Source organism: Hipposideros armiger, unplaced genomic scaffold (assembly GCF_001890085.2).
Source record: "Hipposideros armiger isolate ML-2016 unplaced genomic scaffold, ASM189008v1 scaffold_15, whole genome shotgun sequence".
Taxonomy (NCBI): domain Eukaryota; kingdom Metazoa; phylum Chordata; class Mammalia; order Chiroptera; family Hipposideridae; genus Hipposideros; species Hipposideros armiger.
The window spans coordinates 999,247-1,023,603 of record NW_017731365.1 but is presented as its reverse complement, the minus strand read 5'-3'; the positions used below and the strand labels follow the sequence as shown (position 1 = coordinate 1,023,603).

The following is a 24,357-nucleotide window of genomic DNA, read 5'->3' as shown; positions in this document are numbered from 1 at the left end:
AAAAGCTCAGCCCTGACAAGGGGAGGGAGGAAGACAGAGGACTGTATGTTCTTTCTTATTTTAATTTTTTTAATGAGTTAAAATTTACCACTTTAGGAATTTTAAAAGGTACAATTTAGCAACATTTAGTAATTCACAGTGTTGTGCATCCATAACCACTATCTAGTTCTGGAATATTTTATCACCTCAAAAGGAAACTGGTGCACATTTAAGTAGTTACTCCCCATTTCCTTTTCCCTCCAGCCCCTGACAACCACTACTCTATTATCCGTGGATTTCTCTATTCTTGATATTTGTTGTAACTGGAGTCACACAATAATGTAGCGTTTTGTGTCTGTCTTTTTTCACTAAGCAAAATGTTTCCAAGGATCATCCATGTTGTACCATGTATCCGTTCTTCATTCCTTTTTATAGCTGAATAATTTTCCATTGTATGAATACACCGCATTTTGTTTATCCATTCATCAGTAGGTGGATGTTTGGGTTCTTTACCTCTTTTGGTAGAATATTGTGAATACTGCTGCTGTGAACACTTACGTACAAGTTTTTGTTTATGCACTGTTTGCAATTATTTTGGATATATAGGAGGAGTGGATTTGCTGGGTCATGTGATAATTCTGTTTGACTTTTGAGGAACCACCAAACTTTTCCACAATGGCTGTACCATTTTACATTCCATTCAGCAATATATGAGGATTTCAATTTCTCTGCATTATTGCTCAATGTTTGCTATTTCCCTTTTTTTATTTTTTAAAAATATATTTATATATTTATTTCTTATTATAGTGGGTGCGAAGTGGTATCTCATTGTGGTTTTGATTTGCATTTCACTGATGGCTAATGATATCTGGTCATTTGTTTATCTTCCTTAGCAAAATGTCTTTTTTTTTTTTTCTCCTCTCAAAATGTCTTTTTTTTTTTTAAGCTGAGCCATCCTGCCACCTGTTGGCAGCTCAGTGCTCAGCTCGGGCCGGGCATCGAACTGCTGTTGCTCAGAGCTCCAACTCTTGAGCGAGCTCTTAACCAATTGAGCCACTCGGCCGGCCCTTCAAAATGTGTTTTTAATTGGATTGTTTGTCTTATTGTTGTCACAAAAGTTTAAAATTTTGGTGATGTCTTAGTTGTCTATTTTTTCTGTTGTTGCTTGTGCTTTTGGTATCATAACTAAGAAACCATTCACAAATTTAAGGTCATGAAGATTTATTTATCCCTGGGGTTTCGTCTAAGAGTTTTACAGTTTTAGTTGTAATATTTAGGCCTTTCATCTATATTGAGGTAATTTTTGTCTATGGCGTGAGATAAGATTTCAACTTTATTCTTTGCATGTGAATATCTGGTTGTTCCACTATTGTTTGTTAAAGAGACTGTTCTTTCCCCCATTGAATAGTCTTGGCACTCTTGTCGAAAACTGACTTACGGATTTATTTCCAAACTCTCAGTTTTATTTCGGTGATGTATATATGTCTAGACTTTTGCCAGTACCACACCATCTTGTTTACTGCGCTTTGTAGTAGGTTTTGAAATTGGAATGTGTGAATCCTCCCACTTTGTTCTTCTCATTCAATATTGCTTTGACTATTAAGGAGCTCTTGCAATTCTGTATGAATTTTTGGTTAGCTTTTTCATTTCTGCAAAAAAGGCCATTGAGGTTTTGATAGAGAATGTGTTGAATCTGTAGATCATTTTTTGGGAAGTATTGCCATTTTAACACTATTGTCTTCCAGTCTATGAACATGAGATGCCTTTCTGTTTATTTAGGTTTTTAATTTTTTTCAGCAACATTTTATAGATTTCAGTGTACAAATTTTGCATCTCCTTGGTTAAATTTATTTCTGAATATTTTGACCTTTTTGATGCTATCATAAATGGAATTGTTTTATTACTTTTACTTCTGGTTTGTTCATTGCTAGTGTATAGAAATACAACTGATTTTTGTTTGTTGATCTTGTATCATGCAACTTTGCTAAATTCATTTATTAGCTCTTAGTAGTTTTTTGTAGACTCTTTAGGATTTTCAGTATACAAGAGCATGTCATCTATAAATCCAATAGATTTAATTTTACTTTTTTCTTTCCCATTTGGACACCTTTATTTCTTTTTCTTGCCTAATTGCCCTAGAGCCCTCAGTACACTGTTGAGTACAAGTGGTAAAAATGAACATTAGTTCCTCTTGTTCCTGATCTGAGTGGGGTGTTAACTGGTTTTTCATAAATCCCTTTTATCATGTTAATCTGTGCCTAGTTCGTTGTATATTTATCATGAACGAGTGTTGGATTTTATCAAATGCTTTTTCTGCATCAGTTGAAATGATCATGTAGTTTCCTTCTTCATTCCATTAATGCATGTATTACATTGGTTGAACCACCTGACATTCCTGGGATAAAGTCCACTTGGTAATGGTGTATAATCCTTTTAATATTCTGCTGGATTCAGTTTGCTAGTATTCTGTTGATGATTTTTCCACCCTTATTTGCAAGGGATACTGGTCTATATTTTTCCTTTTTGTGTGTGTGATGTCGTTGGCTTTGGTATCATGGTACTGCTGACCTCATAGAATGAGTTAGAAACTGTTCCCTCCTCTTCCATTTCTTGGAAGAGTTTTAGAAAGATTGGTGTTAATTCTTCTTTTTAAAGTCTGGTCCTAGGCTTTGTTTTGTTGGAACATTTTTGATGAGTGATTCAATCTCTTTTCTTGTAATAGGTCTTTTAAAGATTGCTAGTTCTTCTAGTAGCAGTTTGGTAGTTTGTATGTTTCTAGGAATTTATCTCATCTACATTATCTGTTTTGTTGGCATACAATTATTCATAGTATTGTCTTATTATCCTTTTTTTTAATGTGAGCTCAATAGTAATGTCTCCACTTCAAATTAGATTTTTTTTAGTAAAGTGAGTCTCCTCCATTTCTCTCCTTGGCCATTCTATTGTAGCTAAAGGTTTGTCAATTTTGTTGATCTAAAGAATTAGCTTTTGGGGCCGGCCGAGTGGCGCGATGGTTAAGAACTCGCTTGGGATGCCAGAGGGCCCCGGTTCGGATCCCACATATGAGGGCCAGTGACACTGCCCTCTGCAGCTAAGATGCTGAACAACAGCTCAACCTGGAGCTGGGCTGCCGTGGGTCGCCGGCGACGGCGTGGGCTGCAGCCCCTGTGGCAGTGTGTTGCCATGGGCTACCGTGTGTAACCAGCAGCCAGCGTGAGCAGCCAGCAGCCACTGTGAGCGGCCGTCCAGAAGCTGGAGCGCAATGATAGTGCCAACTTGGGCCAGTGAAGCAACGTCCTCCACAACTAGAATGAAGGACAAAACGACAGCAACTTGTCTGTTCCCCTTCCCCCATTCCCCAACACTGTTCCCATCCCCCCAATTCCCCAATAAAAAAATCTTTAAAAAAAAAAAAAAGAAAAAGAAAAAAAATAAATAAATACAACATTTATAAAGAATTAGCTTTTGCTTTTGTTGCTTCTGTGCATTGTAATTCTATTCTCTATTTCACTTATCTCCACTTTAATCTTTATTGCAATTGTCCCTCAGTATCCAAGGGAGATGAGTTCCAGGATGCCCTGTGGGTACCAAAATCTATGGATGCTGAAGTCCCTTATGTAAAATGGTGTAGACCAGTACATACAGTTGGCTCTCTGCATCCAGAGATTCCCAACCACAGATGGAAAGGACTGTTTTTGTTCCTTGGTTGGTTAGTCTTATATTTTCCTATTTCCCTTGTGATAATCATCTTTGACTCATTTATTGTTTATGTTGTTTTAATTTCCACATCTTTGTGAATTTTCCATATTTTTTTCTGTTATTGACTTCTAGTTTCATTGTAGTCTTAAGAAGGTTTTTTCGTGATTTTAGTCTTTATAAATTTATTGAAACTTATTGTGAACTAACATATGGTATATCCTGGAAAATGTTCCGTGTGCACTTGAGAAGAACGTGTCTTTTTTTTTTTTAAGATTTTATTGGGGAATTGGGGGAGGGAAACAGAAAAGTTGCTGTCCTTTTGTTCTTCAGTCTAGTTGTGGAGGACGTCGCTTCACTGGACCATGTTGTATTATCATTACACTCTTCCTGTGTGAGGCAGTTGCTCGCCGACCATTGGATGGTCGCTCATAGTGGCTCATGGCAGCTCATGAAAGCGCATGCCCGCTACTGGCCAGCCCCACTGCAGCCAATGCCGTTGCCAGCGACTCACGGCAGCCCAGCTCCAGGTCAAGCTGTTGTTCACCATCTTAGCTGTAGAGGGTGCAGCGTCACTGGCCCTCATATGGTATCCGAACCAGGGCCCTGCTGCTCAGAGCTGGTGTCCCAAGCCAACTCTTAACAAACACGCCACTCGGCCGGCACAAGAAGAACGTGTCTTAAAGTCTTTTTTTGTCTGATATTAGTATAGCCATTCAGCTCTCTTTTGGTTATTTGCATGGGATATCTTTTCCCAAACTTACTTAACAACCTACTTGTGTCATTGGATCTGAAGTGAGGCTTGTAGACAGCATATAGTTGAATCATGGTTTGTTTTCTTTTGGAAATCCATTCTGCCAGTCACTGCTGTTATTTATTTATTTATTTATTTATTTATTTATTTACGTGTAAAGTCATTACTGATGAGGAAGCACTTCCGCCATTTTGCTATTTTTTTCTATATGTCATGTTTTCTTTGTGTTTCAGTTCCTCTGTTACTGCCTTTTGTGGTGTTTAATTGATTTTTTTCTAGTATATTGTTTTGATTCCCTTGTCATTTCCATTTCTGTATATATTTCTATTATTTTCTTAGTAGTTGCTCTGGAGGTTACAATTAACATCTTAAATTTATAACAGTTTAGTTTGAATTAATACCCACTTAACTTCAGTAGTGTATAGAAACTGCTCTTGGAACAGCTCTGACTTTCTCCCATTATTTTGTTATCTTCACAACTTAACAGCTTTATATGTTGTGTGCCCATTATAGATTTATAATCATTTTATTCATTTGTCTTTTAAACCGTATAGGGAAAAATAAAAAATACAATAATATTATATTAACTTTATATTTACCTTTGTAGCTACCTTTACCAGAGTTTTTTTATTTCTTCTTATGGTTTTGAGTTACTATGTAGCATTTTTTCCAGTCAGCCTGAAGGATGTTAGCATTTCTTGTAGAGAAGGTCTTGTTTGCCAGTTTTTTCTTTCATCTCTTTAAATATGTCATCTCACTGCCTTTTGGAATGCATGAATTCTGATTAGAAATTTGCTATTAATCTCATTGAGAAGATGAACATTGAGATTAATCTCACCTGCTATGTGGTGAGTTGCTTCTCTTTTGCTGGTTTCAATAAATACTCTCTTTGTAATTGGCTTTCAATACTTACTTTAATTAGAATGTGCCTGGACATGGATCTCAAGTTTGTCATGCTTGGAATTTGTTGAGCTTCTTGGGTGTTAGATTGTCTTTCATCAAATTTGGGGCGTTTTCAACCATTTTTTCAAATATTTTTTCTGCTGCTTTTTCTCCTATCCTTCTGAGACTAGGATGGTACACTTGATGGTGTCCCACAGGTCTCTCAGGCTCTGCTCTGTTCACATTGTCTTATTCTTTTTTCCTGCTGTTTTTCCTCAGTGTGGATAATCTCAGTTGACTTATCTTCAAGTTTGCTGATTATTTTTTCCGCCTGTTCAAATCTCCTTTTGTACCCTTCTAGTGAATTTTTCACTTCAGTTATTGTACTTCACAGCTCCAGAAATTTTATTTGCAGAATTTCTTTTTGGTTCCTTTTCAGAGTTTTTCTTTCTTTATTAATATTCTCTATTTGATGAGACATTGTTCCTCTAATTATCTTTAGTTATTTTTCCATAGTTTGTTTAGCTCTGAGCATATTTAAGACAGCTGATTTAAAATCTTCATCTAATAAGTCCAATGTCTAGGCTTTCTCAAGGACAGTTTGTATTAATTTTTTTTCTTGTGACTGGGCCATATTTTATTCTTCAGTTTGTATGCTTAATAAATTTTTGTTGAATACTGGACACTTTTTGTTTGTTTGTTTGTTTGACATAGTTTTTTGTTTGTTTTCCCACAGTACCTCCTATTCCTTCAGGTTTCTTTTGTCTTTTTCTTGTGATCCTTGACTGTTTATTTACATTGAAAAGTGTGACACTGAAAAGCTACCTAGATACTTTATGTGTATGGGCATACGCATTTTTACTTTATAGGCCTCGTTGATAGAGTAGGTGGAGTTCAAGGAAGAACTCCAGAAGTTAGCATATATAGGTTTTTTTACCCTTTGGGTTTTTAAGAAAGGTTGTAGCCCTGGCTGTCAGTGTTCTAAATTAGTATTCCAAATACCGTAAAGAGAAGCGAGGATTCTCATTGTTCACTATACAGACCTCTGTTTGATCCCTTTGTTTTTAATGCAGCACCTTGACCATCAGCTGTCTCAGATTCCAGAACCTCTTTCTTTGGTTTATCCTGTTCAGAAAGGCAAAAGACTTTCCACCAAATGTTCTGTTTTCAACACCACTCTAATACTTCTGACTTGCAGAGTCTTATACTTTAACAACTGAGCCAGCTGGGCTACCTTTGACTTTACAGATATTGACTGATACCTCCAGTTCCTGAACCTGCGGTCAAATTAGCTTTTTTTCATTGGCTTTCTTCCTAAAAGCTATTGTTTCAGTTTTTTCTGCTTACCAAATCAGTTACCAGCCATTTATCTATTTTTCATATTTTGAAATAGTAACATCTGTTTAGTGCTATTAAAACCCTCCCCTATTTTTTTTGTGTGGGTTTATGCCAGTTTTATTCCTTTATAGAAGGATTTCAGGAGGAAGAGAGTAACACATTGTGCACTCTGCCCTATTAAAGAAGGACTTTTTGAACTTAAGCACAGTGTAGGACATCAAAACGGAAAAATATTAATTTGAGCACTGAAAAATATGAAATTTATGCATAATAAAAACAAAATTAAAAAGTGTGTAACAGACTGGGATATATGTAACAAATGTGACATAGGGTAATATTCCTATTATGAAGAATTCAAATATAAATATATAAGAAAACACTAGCCCCAAAAGATAAATAGGCCAAGTGCCTGAAGAGGCATTTCACAAGGACACACAAATCCCTAATTTTAAGTACCACTAATAGTCAAAAGTATATACTAAAACAAGTTGTCATTTTTAACTCAGACAGAAATGTGTTTGTGTGTTTGTAGTTTGCACAGATGAAAATGTGGAAAGATAGGCAGTTTCCTGGATTACAGATGGCAGTATAAACTGGAACAGGTGTGGAGGAAAACAGTTTGGCAGTATGCTTAACTGTACTTTGATTTTGTAATTCTTCCTTACAAAGCAGAATTCTCCTAAGGAAATATTCCAAACTGTGGACCGAAATATATGCAAAAAAAGATGCCCATCTTATTTTGAATATTACTAACTAGTTAAAATAACTAACATTTGTTGAGCCTTTACTGTGCACGTTAGGCACTGTGATAAAAACATTTTGCATACCTTATCCCATTTAATCCTCGCAACAACCATGTGAGATAAATGGTATTTTTATCTTTAAAAACATGAGGCTGGATAGTGAATGAACCATGTCTGGAGCCCCAGATCTAATAAAAACTTTTTTCTTTTAACTCATGCTCATAGAATATATATTACTTCTCTAAAGTTGGAGGGTGGGGTGTGGAATAAGCATTGTTTTCAGTGTTTAGTAATCTAAATGTCCAACTATAGTAAAAAAGCTGATTTAGCAAACCATGGTGCTTTTATATGGTGCAGTATGCAGCCATTAAAATGTTTTGATAAAATTTTTTTATTTTTTATTTTTTTTAAAGATTTTTTTTACTGGGGAATTGGGGGGATGGGAACAGCGCTGGGGATTGGGGGAAGGGGAACAGACAAGATGCTGTCCTTTTGTTCTTCAGTCTCGTTGTGGAGGATGTTGTTTCACTGGCCCAAGTTGGCACCGTCATTGCGCTCTTCCTGGGTGAGGCAGATCAGTCGCCGGCTTCTGGACAGCCGCTCACGGCGGCTTGAGGGCCACTCACGCTGGCTGCTGGCTACACACAGTAGCCCATGGCAATCCACTGCAGCAGGGGCTGCAGCCTACGTTGTCCCAGAGACTCACAGCAGTCCAGCTCCAGGTTGAGCTGTTGTTCAGCATCTTAGCTGTAGAGGGCAGTGTCACTGGCCCTCATATGTGAGATCCTAACCAGGGCCCTCTGGCGTCCCAAGCCAGCTCTTAACCATTGCGCCACTCGGCGGCCCTAAAATCATGTTCTGGAAGAATATTTGATGACATAAGAAAATACTTGTGTTTGTATTAGAAAAATGAGAAACAAATGTTTTAATATTTCTGAACTTACAGTAGATGAAAATACATAAAAATATTTAAAATAATTTCTTAGTGGTTTTTTTATGTCTTTTATTTTCTATGTTTTGAATGTGTATACTTATTTATTTATTTATTTATTTTTTGTGCCAGTATTTACTTTATTTTATTTTATTTTTAAGATTTTTATTGGGGAATTGGGGATGGGAACAGACAAGTTGCTGTCGTTTTGTTCTTCAGTCTAGTTGTGGAGGATGTTGTTTCACTGGTCCAAGTTGACACCATCATTGCGCTCTTCCCAGGCGAGGCAGATCAATCGCTGGCTTTTTGGACGGCCGCTCACTGCGGCTGCTGGCTGCTGGCTTGCTGGCTACACACGGTAGCCCATGGCAACCCACTGCCACAGGGGCTGCAGCCTATGCCATCGCCAGCGACCCACGGCAGCCCAGCTCCAGGTCGAGCTGTTGTTCAGCATCTTAGCTGTGGAGGGCAGTGTCACTGGCCCTCATATGTGGGATCCGAACCGGGGCCCTCTGGCATCCCAAGCGAGTTCTTAACCATCGCGCCACTCGGCCGGCCCTGAATGTGTATAATTTTTTAAATCAGAAAATATTCTAGTAATTTCCTTTTTTAATTTAATGCTTAATGATGTAGAAATGTTTATATTTCTAGGGAAAAAGATAGTTGTGAAGTTATAGGTATAGTATGATCTCAGATAGATTTTAATTTTGTTTGTCTTAGAGAATACATTGGATGGAAATGCACAAAAAAATACTAAAAGCAATATTAAGGGAGATAGGAATGAGAATGAAATTTTTTGTCATTTGTTGTTATTTTCTGTATCTTCGAAATTTTCTACTACAAGTATGTGTTTTTGTAATCAGAAAATAATGTTTAAACTTAGAGAATAAGTCTTTACTTTTTTTCTTATATTTTTAGACATTTGAAGACAGTGATTTGTTCCACCTGATTGGTGTAATCTGTGGATTAGCAATTTATAATTTTACTATTGTGGACCTCCATTTTCCTTTGGCTTTATATAAGAAACTGCTGAAAAAGAAGCCATCCTTGGATGATTTGAAAGAACTAATGCCTGATGTTGGGAGGTTAGTTGTAAAAACTGGCAAGGGTGGAGTTTAGGAAATAGGGAATGTATAGAAAACTTTCCTTTGAGGGATGATTGTGTCTTGTTATTGTTGAATTTGCAAAATAGAAACTGTTCTAATAAAGGAAAGAAAACCCATTGTGTTACTCTGATCCAAAATTTTTTACTGAAAGACTTATGTGTATAAAACCATTTGCTAAATTTCTTAGGGGTTTAATAATACTTTGCCATTATTAGATAATAAATTTAGGAAGTTGTTTTCTGCAAGTAGTTAAGTGATTTATTTGGACTTTTACTTCTGATCACCTTCATTCCTAGCTGGAATATGTAAAATTTCTTTGTATTTATTACATAAAATAGAATAAAAATTGTATATAAATAAGGACAAATGTTGAAAATGGATGGATACATGGCCTTAGAGTGATTTTTTTTTCTTCAGTATTGTTTATAAGACTGCCATTGTACCTCTACCATTCTGAAACAAATATTAAAGTACAAATTAATAGAAGGATTTTAATCAAGAATGATGAGAAATATATACTTACTAATAAGCAAAATAGTCAAAATACCTAGTAATATTTACCTCACAGCAACATGTATGCTGTTTTGCAGAAGCATGCAACAGTTACTGGATTATCCAGAAGATGACATCGAGGAGACATTTTGTCTGAATTTTACGGTAAGATGGAAACACATAGGGCAGCCTGATTATTCACCATCTCTTTTATTTAATAGCTGTGCTTTATGGTTTTCTTTGTTTGGATGAATAGAATTTGTAAAGAACCCTTTAGCTAACATTTATTGAGCATTAACTATATGCTAGTCCTAGTACATGTATGATTTCATGTAATCTTCATAACCATCCTGTGAGATTGGTATTCTTATCCTTATTTTACCGATGAAGAAAACTTAAAACAATCATTACAGGTCAAACATATTATTTATACCCAGCTCTGTGACTTCAGAGCCTATGTGCTGAAGATCTTTACAAATATAGAGGTCCTCTTTATTCAAGTGTTCATTTTTGAGTCTGCAATTACAAAAATGTTTAGAGAAGCAAAGATTATTATTACATGATAATATTCACTAATGAACTTACCACTTAAAAGATCAATTCCCACTCAGACATCCCTTTCTACTTCACACTAATATTCATTCTTGCCCATTTTGTCTTCCTTAATGTTGGACAACTTAGCATAATACGAATGCAAATACATTGGAATATTATTTGGAAAATGAAATTGCAAATCTTGTAAAAGATGCAGAATTTAATTCAGTGAAAGGGGATGTTGAGTAACTCATCCAGTTACATGTAAAGCCATTGACGAATGAGGATCTGGCAAAAGTGGAATAGTTGACAATGAAAAAAGAGAAAATCAGCAAAGGTTATAATAAGGCACTTTAGAAGGGAACAATTTGAATATTATAAATTAGACTCTTGGGAAGAGGTAAAACCTTCCGTTCTCTTTCTTTTTAAAAATTGTATTTGCATATTTGTTTGTTTTCCTCTCACAAGTTTTTTTTATGATCTTGTGGTCAAAGCTGACAAAAAATACAATATTCTTCTATCACACAATCTGCCAAAAAAATTATGTGCCCCCTCAGAAAAGTTCATTCTTTGATCATTTTAAGAATTGGCACATTATTGCAGTTATAAGAAAATTTAGTAGTTTTAAGATGAAATAAATTTATTTTAATAAAATTTTTTTAAGGAAAAAAACCCTCCTTGGACTTTTTCTATTTACTGAAATTTTGGTTCCCCTTTTCAATTAATTCACTTATAAATGTGTAGTTATCTGTGAACCTTTGTTGATCATCTCAGTTGATTGAAACATTGGGTTCCAAGTAATTTACTTTGTAATTTATCAATATCCAAGTTTGTGAATGCTTAGTATATTCAAGAACTATGGTAATTCAGACATTCCTTCACACTACCATTTCTTTCCCAGATATTTTCAGTGATTCTTTATTCCATGTAGAATAATAACTTTAGAATGGGCTTCAAAAACATTTGTAACCTGGCATTCTTTCTAACTTTCCATTCATACCAAGTTTTGTCATGTCGCAGTTTTCTTTCACATACTCGACTGTCCTGGTTTTTAGAGCCATACATTTTCAGAATTTGATATACCAACTTTCATATCTATCATTTTGTTCAGTCTGTGTGCTCAGTTGGAAATCCCACCCCCTCCCAATCTTTCAGAGCCCTGCTCTTTCTTGATTTTCAAATGACATTTCTTCCTCAAGGTCTTTCATACTTTCTCCAGTTAGAAGTAAGTTTTCTTTCCTTCGTGGTCTAATAGCGTTTTGTTCATGCCCCTATTATAGCATTTACTTTATTATAATGAGCTTTTTAAATATAACATTTCTATTCCTTTGTTAGATAGTAAACTCCAGCACAGGGATTTATTCATCTTTCATTTTATTATCTCACTTCCCCCGTATAGTATTTTATAGCTAGCAGGTACTAAAAAAATGTTTTAATGGAAGAGGATATTATTCCAAAAAGAGGACATAGAAGAGATATGAAGGCGGCAATGGTAATATTTATAGGAAAATTAGCAAACTAGTAAAGGAAATAAAAAGTTTCAAAACAACTGACTGCCTTTGTAAATCAAGTTAATGACATAACTGGAAAAACTGCCTGTGATCAAGAATACAAAGGAGATACAAGGAATACAGGACTGGCAGCTTTCATGTCGGAAGACTGAATAGCTGTTTTAAGCTGAATGCATTCTGACACTTCTATTATTTGTCAAGGAAAACATCCTTTCTAATATTTTACTCATGTAGTGACCGTTATAAAATTTTGTGCACAATAAATACTCAGTTTCCTGTACTTAACTAACCAAACACTTGGTACATTGTAATTAGTTAATCAAGGTAGAATTTCAAACTACTAGAAAAGATGAAAATTTCTAGTTGTGGCTTTATGCAGAATTCAAATTAGCTTATGGTAGCAAGGATTTTATCTCATATTTATTAGTTCTTATACTTAATGAGAGAAAGGTAGACTATAATAATAGGTTATTAAAATAATCTAATAAAATTTTGAGCCTGACATTGACTTTTTAAAAAAATTTAAATTAATAGATCACAGTTGAAAACTTTGGTGCAACAGAAGTGAAAGAGCTCGTTCTAAACGGTGCAGACACAGCTGTAAACAGACAAAATCGGTAAGTGAATTATAGCAGCATCAGTGGTAGAAATAAGATTCAGTGGGCATTTTTTTTCTGTATTTAGAAACATGTCACAACCTTAAGTTTTTACTCAGATAAAACTTTTTTAATGGTTAGCAAGGAAGTAATCTAATCTGTCTTTTGCTCCTGAAATTCCTTCAAGACATTCATAAAGGGGATTAAAAAGATCATAAACAACAAGAACAAAGAGAAGCAAGAGGAGAAAACAGCAAATACATATCTGGAAGCTAAAAAACAATGGCAACATAAAATGGATTGGGAGGAGCCTAGAACGCAGCCAGTTTATACTGTAGAACAAAGGCTCAGGCATTGAGAATAAAAAATATGTTAGAAAGCATATGGAGTTTGGGAGAATGCTGGAAACAAAGACTGGCTGTTTTAAGAAGCAGTTAGAAACCCATTTCCCTTCTAACAGTAGCCTGGCAACTTTCCCTCTCCAGCCTGGGCAGATGATTAGAAATTTACCTCCTGGAGAGATTTGAACTAAAGGTACTGTGAATTTTGAGGACAGTTAGGCACAGACAGGGACAAGGGGCTTAACTGAAAATAGGGAATTTGAGATCTATATAGCTCCTTCCTCCTTTACACTGTATATTGAAGGAGTCTTCTCTGGGGAAACTGCCTAACTTAACTGTGAATGGATAGCCAAAGGTCAATAGACATTTAAGGAAAGACCAAAACAGCCAAAAAGAATGTCAAGGAAAGAGAAACAATGCAGGATGAAGAAACTGAAACCAGTACCCTCAAAATGGTAAGGGTAGTATCCATATGGATACTATTAAAAATGAAAAGAAATGGAATGAATGGAATTTGTCAAAGAAATGATACCAAAATACTCCCCAGAACTGAATGAAGTGCCTTTTAAGATAGAAAGCATGGAGGTGAAAAAAAGATACATACTAAGGCAAAATACATAAAATTTCAAAATCTGGGAATAAAAGGAACCCTAAAGCCCTCCAGAAAATAAACCCAGGCAATATGCAAAGAATTAAGAATCAAAATAACATCAAACTTATAATGAATGGCACTGAAGCTAGATAAAAATTCTGGGAGAAATTTATTTTTAACTTATAGAAACTATCAAGTGTGTGAGTGTATAAAACATTTTCATACATGCTGAGTCTCAGGGAATTTACTTCCAATGTATTTTTCTTAGGAAGTGTTCTACCAAATTAAGAAATTAAACCAAGAAAGGAAGACACAGGATCCAAAAAAATAGGATCCAGTATAGGAGAGAGGCAAAGAGGATTCCTTCTTCAGAAACAGCACTGTGTAGAAGGAGCAACCAATCTGGGCTAGAACCAGAGGATGGAGGGCTTCGGGATAATTGTCTCCAGGAGAAAAGTGGAGCTGATGCTACCTGATATATTTGAGTGAATTGAGAGGAGATTGACATTCATTGTTAAATGAATATTGAACCAAAAATTGTTTTAATGGGAGCATTCAGGGAGGCAAAGTGATGAGTGTTGGACAATGAAATAAAAGGTAAATCCTCACCTTTCACAATAGATAATTTGTTAGATAATACTTAAGTTTGAAAATCAAGGACTAACAATAGAACTATGTTCTACAATAGTTTGAAGGTAAATATCAGAAGGAATAGCAAAAAGAATTAACAAATAGTTGCCTTTGAATACGGAATTTGTGGTAGAAAGATTGAAGACAGAGAAATGCTTTGTTCTTCTATTGTGTTGTAATTCTTTAGACAAACTAGCTTAATGATCCAAATGATTATAATCCTGATTCTGCTATTTAGAAGCTGTGTAACTTTAGGTGAATAGTGGATGTCTCCATGCCTCAGTCCTTTTCTGTAAAATGGAGTGATAAATTGTACCTACTGTATGGGGTTATTTTGAGGATTGAATGTGGCAATAATTTTTAGACGCTTAGAACAGTACCTACCTAGCACATGTGTGTGCTCAGTAATTGTTGGCTTTTAGAATTATTACTGTTTGACATTTTTAACTGTGCATATGTCTTAATTTGATAAAAATGAGTTGTTTTTAAAATAATGTGAAAAAAATTTAGGTCTTTCTAACTATCCTTTTTTTAAAACGTTGGTTTTGAAAAACTGATTTAGAAAGACCTTTCTTTTGCTTTTAAAGTTTCTAATTCTTTTAAGTTTCTAAAAATTTGATTTCACATAGATGATTTAGTTTAGAAATAGTTTTGATCCTCTTACTACCAATCCTAATTACATAATGCAAATGTTGCAGACAAAAATGTTAGCACATAAAACAATTTAGCCGTTTATACTTAAGGGACTTTTAAGGGACTTAACTAGTATGGGTGAATTTGACTTTCTAACTAGATAAATTATAAAACTATGCATTACAAAGTTATCTCCTTCTCATCAGAACCTAATAGCAAATGCCCATGCAACTTTATATTTTACAGTATAGTATAGGCATCCTTTAACCTTTTTTTTTTTGTAAATTCAGTTTGAAATTATTTTATAGTTTGCTAAGATTATCTGTAGATGACTATCTGTAGATGTATATTTAGATGACTAAATTTACCAGTATTTCCATTTGTAGAGTCATCCTTTTTAATTTGGAAGACAGGAGTGTAAAATATTGAAATCCTATAATACCCATTCTCGTTATTTATTTGATCAGATACCTACATAAAGTGTTTGTGGATAATGGAACAAATTGAATAAAGTTGTATTTCTAATTACCGGATAAAGGGGCTTTCTTTTTTTCTTTACAGTTTCCTTGTGTATCACATAGGCAAAAGAGCATCCAAGTGTTTGTATCTGTGTGTGTACATATATGTATACACATACATCTGAAAAGAAACTGCACTTGTAGTCTTTAATGATTATCCTAAACGAAATCTTAATACCCCTTTTGGATATTTAGTTTTTAAAATAAGTTTTGTTCCGGATTTCTTGAAACCTAAGGAAAAACATTGTAGTCTGTCAAATAGCCTGAATCCCAAACTCTTTATTTTTTCATGACCTCATACTTTTAACAGATCACTCTTTATAGGGATATATGTGTAATGGTGCATACAAATTGTCAATTAGTGAGTTTCAAAATTATTTTGATAGCCATTTGCATCATCATTCTTCTTATTGGGAAATGACATGTTTCACCTAGGAATAGCCTAAGAATGGCTGTGAATGATGGATAAGTATACATGCCTCATAAATGTACCAGCTTTCTGTACAGAAATAATAATAAATTTCTCCATGAAGATTTGCACCCTAGTCATACTTAATCAGTTTTGTAAGTAAGTAGCAAAAAGTACAGGAGCATTCAAAGTTTTTGTAAGACTACACTATGTATTCTCCATAAAAATGATTTTTATATTCTGTGCATGTGCGATTTCTCATTTCTAGGCAGGAGTTTGTTGATGCTTATGTGGATTACATATTCAATAAATCGGTGGCTTCCTTATTTGATGCTTTTCATGCGGGCTTTCATAAGGTCTGTGGAGGAAAAGTCCTTCAGCTCTTCCAGCCTAATGAATTACAAGCAATGGTTATTGGAAATACAAACTATGATTGGAAGGAACTGGAAAAGGTAGGGGAAAACACATCTCTTATATTGTTTAAATGGAAAGGCAAAAGGAAAACATGTTTTGTTGATGGAAATCTTTTGTTTTTAAGATGTTTTTTATTGGGGGGATGGGAACAGTGCTGGGGAATGGGGGAAGGGGGACAGACAAGTTGCTGTCCTTTTGTTCTTCAATCTAGTTGTAGAGGACGTTGCTTCACTGGCCCAAGTTTACACCATCATTGCACTCTTCCCGGGTGAGGCAGATCAGTCGCTGGCTTCTGGATGGCCAGCTGCTCATGGCGGCTGCTGGCCGCTCACACTGGCTGCTGGCTACACATGGTAGCCCATAGCAACCCACTGCAGCAGGGGCTGCAGCCTACGCCGTCGCCAGTGACTCACGGCGGCCCAGCTCCAGGTTGAGCTGTTGTTCAACATCTTAGCTGTAGAGGGCAGTGTCACTGGCCCTCATATGTGGGATCTGAACTGGGGCCCTCTGACATCCAAGCCAGCTCTTAAGCAACGTACCACTTGGCCGGCCCTGTTGATGGAAATCTTGTCCTCTCATTTATTGTTTTCCATTTTACATTATTTATCACTGTCATTTTAATAGGAAAACACCGTACCCTTCCTGCTCCACAATGAATGGATTCTAATTATGTATGAATTAGATAGCATTTTTATTGTGGTTTTGGTGTTCATATAGAGAAGTGTCACAGAGGCTGCATAGATGCCCCATCTAAAACTGAATGATTAAAACTATTAAGTAGCTAACATAAAAAAAAAATACTAAGTCAACAAAGATACAGAGCATTGGGAACTCTCATATATTGCTGGTGGGAATACAGATGGTATAGCCATTTTGGAAACAGTTTGACATTTTCTTACAAACATACACTTGCTACCTGACTTAGAAGTTCCACTCATAGGTATTTAGTTATGTTCACACAAAAATCTATAAACAAGAGAGGAATGAGTTATTGTTTAATGGGTACAGAGTTTGCAAGATGAAAAGAGGCCTAGAGATGGGTAATGATGGTTGCACAACAGCATGAATGTACTTAGTGCCGTCAGACTGTACACTTAAAAAGGGTTAAAGTGGTAAACTTCATTTTATGTGTATTTTACCACAATTTTTTTAACATGTTTTGAAAATCTGCAAACAAATCAAAAACTTGAAATGACCCAGATGTTCTTCAGTGTGTGAGTGGATAAACCAACTGTGGTACATCCATGCAGTAACGCAGTAGAATACTACTGAGCAATAAAAAAGGAATTTTCTATTGATACATGCAACAACTGGGATGACTCGGCATTCTGCTGAGTGAAAGAAGCCAGTCTCAAGGGATTACATATCATATTATTCTATTTATATGACATTCTTAAAAAGACAGAACTAAGGTGAACAGAGGCTAAGGATGGGAGGGAGTATGTAACTGCAGGGTAGCGGAAGAGAGTTCTTCAGGGTGCTGGAATTGGTCAGTATCCTGATTGTGTGATGGTGGTGGTGGTTACACAAATCTATGCGTGTGTTTAAAACTTGTAGAACTATACACACACCAGAAAAGGTCAATTTTACTGTGTAGTAATTTAGGGAATAAAAAAAATTTTTTTTTTTTAAAGATTTTATTGGAGAATTGGGAGAGGGGAACAGCTTTGGGGAATCGGGGGAGGATAACAGACAAGTTGCTGTCCTTTTTTCTTCAGTCTAGTTGTGGAGGACGTCATTTCACTGGCCCATGTTGGTATTATCATTGCGCTCTTCCCGGGTGAGGCAGATAGGTCGCTGGCCACTGGACGGCGGCTCTTGGCAGCTCACGCCAACTGCCAGCCACTCACGGTAGCTCATGGCAGTAGAGGGTGCAGACTGCGTCATCACCGGTGACTCACAACAGCCCATTTCCAGGTCGAGCTGTTGTTCACCATTTTAGCTGTAGAGGGCGCAGCGTCACTGGCCCTCATGTGGGATCCGAACTGGGGTCCTGCTGCTCAGAGCTGGCATCCCAAGCCAGCTCTTAATCAACGTACCACTCAGCCGGCTGGGAATAAAATTTTTAAATCAAAACATAATTTAGGACTTCAGGTTAAACATAGCGGAATAAACACGTTTATCTCTCTGCTCCATCCCAAAATCTCACTAGAATGACAATAAAAGAATAAAAATTGGAATACACAGAGCATGAAAATATAAAAATACAGTGAACAAGAGAAAAAAAATAGTGGAAGATGGGAAAAATGTGGCTGAATTCATGAGTGGCTTAGAGTAAAGAAAATTGAATTCTAAGCCTCTGGAGGGACTATGAAGAGGCAGCCAATTTCACACCCCAGAATCTCTGAAAGGCTTGGGAATTGGTATATTGTGTTACTATAATGGCGGGGATGCGGGGTTGGGCTAAAAGCAATAGAATTACTTTAAAACTAATTTAAGGAATTATTAGACATTTCATGTCCCTTCTCCTACCCAACAAAAGACAATTCTAGAGAGCAGCTTTAGTATCTGGGGGACCAGATAGAATTGAGGATGACATGCAGAAATCTGGTACCCAGGCTTAAATCCTCTAGGAAGGCGATGGAAGATTTCTTTTTGGGGGGTAAATTGATCTGCCGAAGAGAACAAAGCTATACTGTAAGGAGATCCCAGTGGAAATGGACCTCACCTCCAGTCACCCTAAAATGAAAATGACCTCTCATCAAACCTGAGGTCCTACATAATATGTCCTTCTTGCCTCATCTCCTGTCATTGTTCTTTCACCTACTCTGCTTTAGCCGATTGGCCTTTTTGCTGAGCCTACAACCCTCCAGGAACATGCCAGTCGTGGGGACTTTTTCTTTGCTGTTCCGTGTGCCTGGAATTCTCTTCACTTTGATAATTCCAAATGGCTCTTGCTCTCACTTCCTTTATTTCTTTTTACCTTCTCAGAAACCTTTACTGGATGACTTACCTAAGTTTTACTTAATTGTCTTTACTCTCTGTTTTCCCTTTACCCTCACGACATTGTGTAAACACCATGAAGGTTTTTTGTGTGTCTTTGTTCACTGTTGTATTTCCAGAACCTAGCACTCAGTAAGTATAACTTTGCCTGAAGATATAATTGATAGAAGTATCCATTCAGTGAGAACTAGTAATTCAGTAATTTTTTAGTAAACTTTGGTTTCTTCCATTGTACATCTGATTCGTTATAATTCGTAAATAATAAATGCGCTTTTATCATCAGGACTGTGTACACATTTACCCAGAACCATCTAGAGGTGTAAGAAAAAGAGGAAAAACTTTAGCCATCATTTCCCACTAAATGTGCTCACAGACTGTAAGACTATCTCAGTCATGGAGATAATAATGGCTACAAATAGAGCCCGAAATTCAGGAAGCTCATTAGCAAATATATATTAAGCCCCTGAAGGATGCCTAATACTATGCAAGAAATTAGGAAGACAGCAGTATTAAGATTGAGACATGATCTTTGCCCTTTAATAAGGACTCTAAACATTAAGTCATTGAACCATAATGAATAGAAGAGAATTTAATGAATGGTATATAAGGAATCTAACCTGGGCTACACAAATCTCCACCAGGTAGGTAAGAACTTGGTTCACTGTGGTATCCCCAAGGCCCCAGATGTTAACTAAAACTCATGTATTTGTTGAATGAGTCAATGGATAAATTAGGTGATATTTAATCTGAGCCCTAAAGGATGAATTGAAATTAGCCTGATGAACAAAGAAAGAAGGTGGATGTGTCTAAGTGGTTTAAGCTGAGGGAACAGTGTGTCCAAAGGCTCTGATTCTGGAAGGTTCTTGCTGTCTAAGAACTAAAAGTTAAAGAACTGTGGCTGAATTAAAAAAACACACAACACTTCACAGTGTATTAATTCTCTTAATTCTCTCTCTCCTCCCTATCCCCTTTATACCTAGTGCCAGTATTTTTTTAAAGGGGAAGTTGGCTGCAAATTACCCCAAAACTTAGTGGCTTAAAAATAACAGTGAACATTTATTGTCTCACAGTTTTTGTGGGTCAGGAATTCAGGAATGGCTTTGCTTGGTGGTTTTAGTTCAGGGGTCTCTCATGAGGTAGTCAAGATATGACTGGTGCTTTAGCCCTCTGAAGCCTTGATTAAGGATAGTTTCCCTTCCAAGATGGCTAACCCACATGACTGTTGGTCGAAGGCCTCAGTATCTCACCACAAGGACCTCTCCATAGGGTTGTTTGAGCGTCCTCATGAAACGGCAGCTGGCTCCCCCCCAGAGAGAGTGATCAAAAAGGGGCAGAAGCCATAGAGTCATTTATGTTCTACCTTCAGAAGTCATGTATTTCTCATATCCACAATAGCCTAGTGATTACAGAGGTCAGGCCTTTCTAGTGTGGGAGGGGACTACACAAGGGTATGAATAATAAATAGGTGGCAGAGATAATTGGGGTCCATCTTGTATACTGACTGTCACAAATTAGTGTTGCTCTTATTGCCATTTTTTAAAAGGGAAGATACTAATAGAAGGGAAAATAATTATTAATTTGACTTCTGTTTATGAAAATAAAAGTTTGTAATTATCACAGATAATTTCAGGTTGAACTTTAATAATCAATTAATAATTTAGTAATTCTAATTTATCCTTTAGATATTTACTTTAGAAGATACTGCAATCAGCAGAACATTTCTGATGATTCATACATATTTTCTTCCCTTACTCCTGGAACTATTGTGTTGTCGGAAAAGTCATGACGTATTTTTTCCATGTTTTTTGTTGCAAAAATGCGTCATGACTTCCTCTAACCCAATAATAGTTCCAAATTACAAAATGTCCAGAAAATAATAGGTAATTAGCTGAATCGCATGAACTTTTACTGGACAATGTTTATGTGCTAAGGAAGTGAAGCCAATTTTTTAGATTCAAGACAAAACTAATGTCCTTTAATATTAATAAGAGATTATGTTGTTTTTAGAATACAGAATACAAAGGGGAGTATTGGGCAGACCATCCTACGATAAAAATTTTTTGGGAGGTGTTTCATGAATTGCCATTGGAAAAGAAAAAACAATTCCTGCGTAAGTATTGCTAACTCGTTCTATGTTTTATGAGAATGGACTCTAATTATTAAACTTATTCTCATAGGACTCTAATTATTAAACTTATTCTCATAGGAGATTGATTCACTTTGGTGAATAAGATTATTTTCTTACAGTATTATCCCAAGTTTCTGTTTTCATTTTCAGTTAGAATAATTTTTTAAATCTTCATTTTTTATTACATGTGTTTTATTATTTTAAAAGCTAAATTCAATTTGCCTCCAAAATAGAATTGGTTCTTTCAAATGAAAACAAAACAAGGGTTGTACTTTCTTGTAGAATTTCTCAAAAGATCTTTTTTGTTTTGAGTCATTTTTTCTTTTCTCTTTGCTCCTGCACCAAAACTTTGGGAATTTCTATAGCAAATAGAACTTTTCTTTTCCAGGACTTAATTCTCTTATTTATAACCTAATCTCTGTTTCATCTGTTAAAATCTGTATTCTATTTTACTTTTTAAATAAAGTTGTAAGACTATGTATCTAAATCAATGACATTGCCTTTGATACTTCTGCTATTGCCAAGAATATTTTTGTGAATCTCTTTGATAAATGAAACGAGAATCTTGGTTAAACTATTTTGCATATCATAAGGATGATAAGTCATTCTTAAGTGATGTGAGTTTTGGTTGCCATAGTAAATTTTTGTTTAAAAATGACAGCAACATGGCTCAGTTGGTTAAGAGCTCCCTCAAGAGTTTGAGCTCTGAGCAACAGCGGTTCGATGCCCGGCCCAAGCTGAGCTGCCAACAGGTGGCAGGATGGCTCAGTTAAAAAAAAAAAAAAAATGACAGAAACAAAACAAATAGAAATAGTCATAATCAAAACTGCATTTTGCATTTGATTTATAAACTAGTTCTAGACAGCTTGTTCCCTAAGAAGGATCCCAAAATGTTTTTGTCAGGGACAGTGGTCATTCATTTATCAAATATTTACTAAGCACCTCCTGTGTGCTAATATTAAGATTACACTTAAAAAAATTACTGTGTGGATGTATAATTATGTTTCAAAAAATCATGCTTTCACAAATTCTGGAGATAGACTTCCACATAAGAGTAAATGTTAATGTAAAGCTTTACTATAGTGACTATACTAAATAACTTGATTACCCTATGTTGTGATGAAAGTGGTTGACTTTTTTTTCCTTGGCAGTATTTTTGACAGGTAGTGATCGCATTCCTATTCTTGGTATGAAGAGTCTAAAACTAGTCATCCAGTCAACAGGAGGTGGTGAGGAATATCTCCCGGTTTCCCATACCTGTTTTAATCTTCTGGATCTTCCAAAATACACAGAAAAAGAAACTCTGCGCTCTAAACTGATCCAAGCTATTGATCACAATGAAGGCTTCAGTTTAATATAACTTTGGAGTTGTAACTATTCAGTTTACTGCAAAAGTATTAAACTGATAATTTGGGTTTTTCTTGTGGTGATGAATTCAGCAAGGTGACAAGAAGTACTGTTATATCATAATTGCAAAATGTTTGATGCTGTGAGTATTCATGAAAGCCAAAAATTAAAGGAAAATGAACTGTGTTAATATTAAACTTATTGTACAGAACCATGGATTTTTTTGGCCATCTTCCAATAAACATGCAAGCATTGTGAATACATTGAAGTTTTACTAACATGAATTTTAAGAGTTTGCATATTTCACAAATGATGTAGTGTGTGAGTGCATGGAAATGTTGCTTGATTTTTCTTCAATCACTGGGTGAAAAACCTTTAACTTTGGCTTGCAATAGTCATTCGATTATTTTTTCATTTTGTAAATAATGTTAAGTTTTGTAATAAAATAGTAATGGTCTGATACCAGTACAGTTTCTATGGTTGTAATTGAACTGACTTTTAAGGGTTAAAAATTATGATTTAAATCTTATTCTGAGAATCTATAAAAGCAAAAAATATGGTGAAAACACAATCTTTGCTCTTTTTTTTTTGTTGCTAGACTAAAATGTCCTTGTGCAAACCTAAATTACAGATAGAAGTTATCTAAATAACTTGTAGTTCTTTCCTTTTGTGAAGCTGGAGATGCTACTGATAAATGGGGGGTTATCAAAAAGCTTAATATTTAGTAATGGAAGAACTTTGTCCTATAGTTGCCAGAAATAGAAACACTGGCTACTATGAGGACCAATCACTGGGTTATATATAGCTTTTGAAACTATTGATGCTGCAGGTTGGTATTTAGACTGAATTTTCAATGCTTTAGAACTATTTCCTTCAATTTTTAAGAAACAAATCTTAGCAGTTTTATGGTGCTGATGGCTTAGTTATCTCCTGTCATTAAATTGTAACAGTGAGTTGATGCAACACATGTGACTTTCTGCTCTAATGCAAATATTTATTTTTTAAATTTATAAAATGCCATGAAAACTGTTTAAATAATAAAGATTTACTGGTTTAATATTTAAAATTTCAGTGGTTCTCATATAAGATTCAAAATTCTTCAAAAAGAGTAATGTTTTAAGGAAGGTCTCTTTAAATTTTGAATTGTTCCCATTCCCATACAAATTTGTTTGTTTTATAGAGGTCCTCACGTGTCTTAGCCAAAACAACTTTGAAAAAATTTGCTTATCTCATTTTGCAGCAAAGCCTGATCTGAATTGTTAAGGCTGTTTGCGGTATTAAATTAGCCTAAATGGGAGTATTTGTATATTTGACTGTGGCAATGTTAATGTGTTTATTTATTGTGTTTCATCTAGGTGCAGCCTCAGACCCCCATAGGGTGCTACATAATACATGTGCTTTAAAAAATTCTTTAACATTCATAATTCCAAAATGCAAATGAGCCCAAAGTTTTTGGAGAAGAGATTGTGGACCTGTACTTTTCAGTAGTTTAACCTAAAAACTTCTACTGGTGAGACAGGTGTCTTTTTATAGATAGAAGCCCTAAAACAGTATTTTCACCTAAGGTAATTTTCCTCAAAATAGCATTCTCCCTATGAAAGTTTTTCCACGTAACTTACGACACTGTTTCCCTGTGCATCCATTCCTTGAGGGTAGTGATTGCTCACATCAAAAACACGTAGATATATGTATGTGTCAGATGCTTTTTTTCCTTTAGTAACTGCAGCATGCTGTGAAGCTGATCTGTAAAACAGCAGCCACTTTGGAGGTAGAGTTCATTGAACAATTAATTACTTGAACAAGGACCTGGCATTAGTTATCTGGGAACACAACACTACAA

General features: G+C 35.6%; 1 protein-coding gene across 1 annotated transcript in view; it reads left to right on the top strand.

Annotated features, from left to right (window-relative positions):
* HERC4 (HECT and RLD domain containing E3 ubiquitin protein ligase 4) overlaps positions 1 to 22,992 on the top strand; it is a 131,806-nt gene extending 108,814 nt beyond the window's left edge. The window contains exons 21-26 of the mRNA XM_019624801.1: positions 9,242 to 9,408; positions 10,020 to 10,086; positions 12,501 to 12,583; positions 15,954 to 16,137; positions 21,050 to 21,152; positions 22,322 to 22,992. Coding sequence (XP_019480346.1) covers positions 9,242 to 9,408; positions 10,020 to 10,086; positions 12,501 to 12,583; positions 15,954 to 16,137; positions 21,050 to 21,152; positions 22,322 to 22,530 — 813 coding nt within the window. The 3' untranslated portion in view covers positions 22,531 to 22,992. The remainder of the gene's footprint in view (positions 1 to 9,241; positions 9,409 to 10,019; positions 10,087 to 12,500; positions 12,584 to 15,953; positions 16,138 to 21,049; positions 21,153 to 22,321) is intronic.
* The last annotated feature ends 1,365 nt before the right edge of the window (positions 22,993 to 24,357 follow it).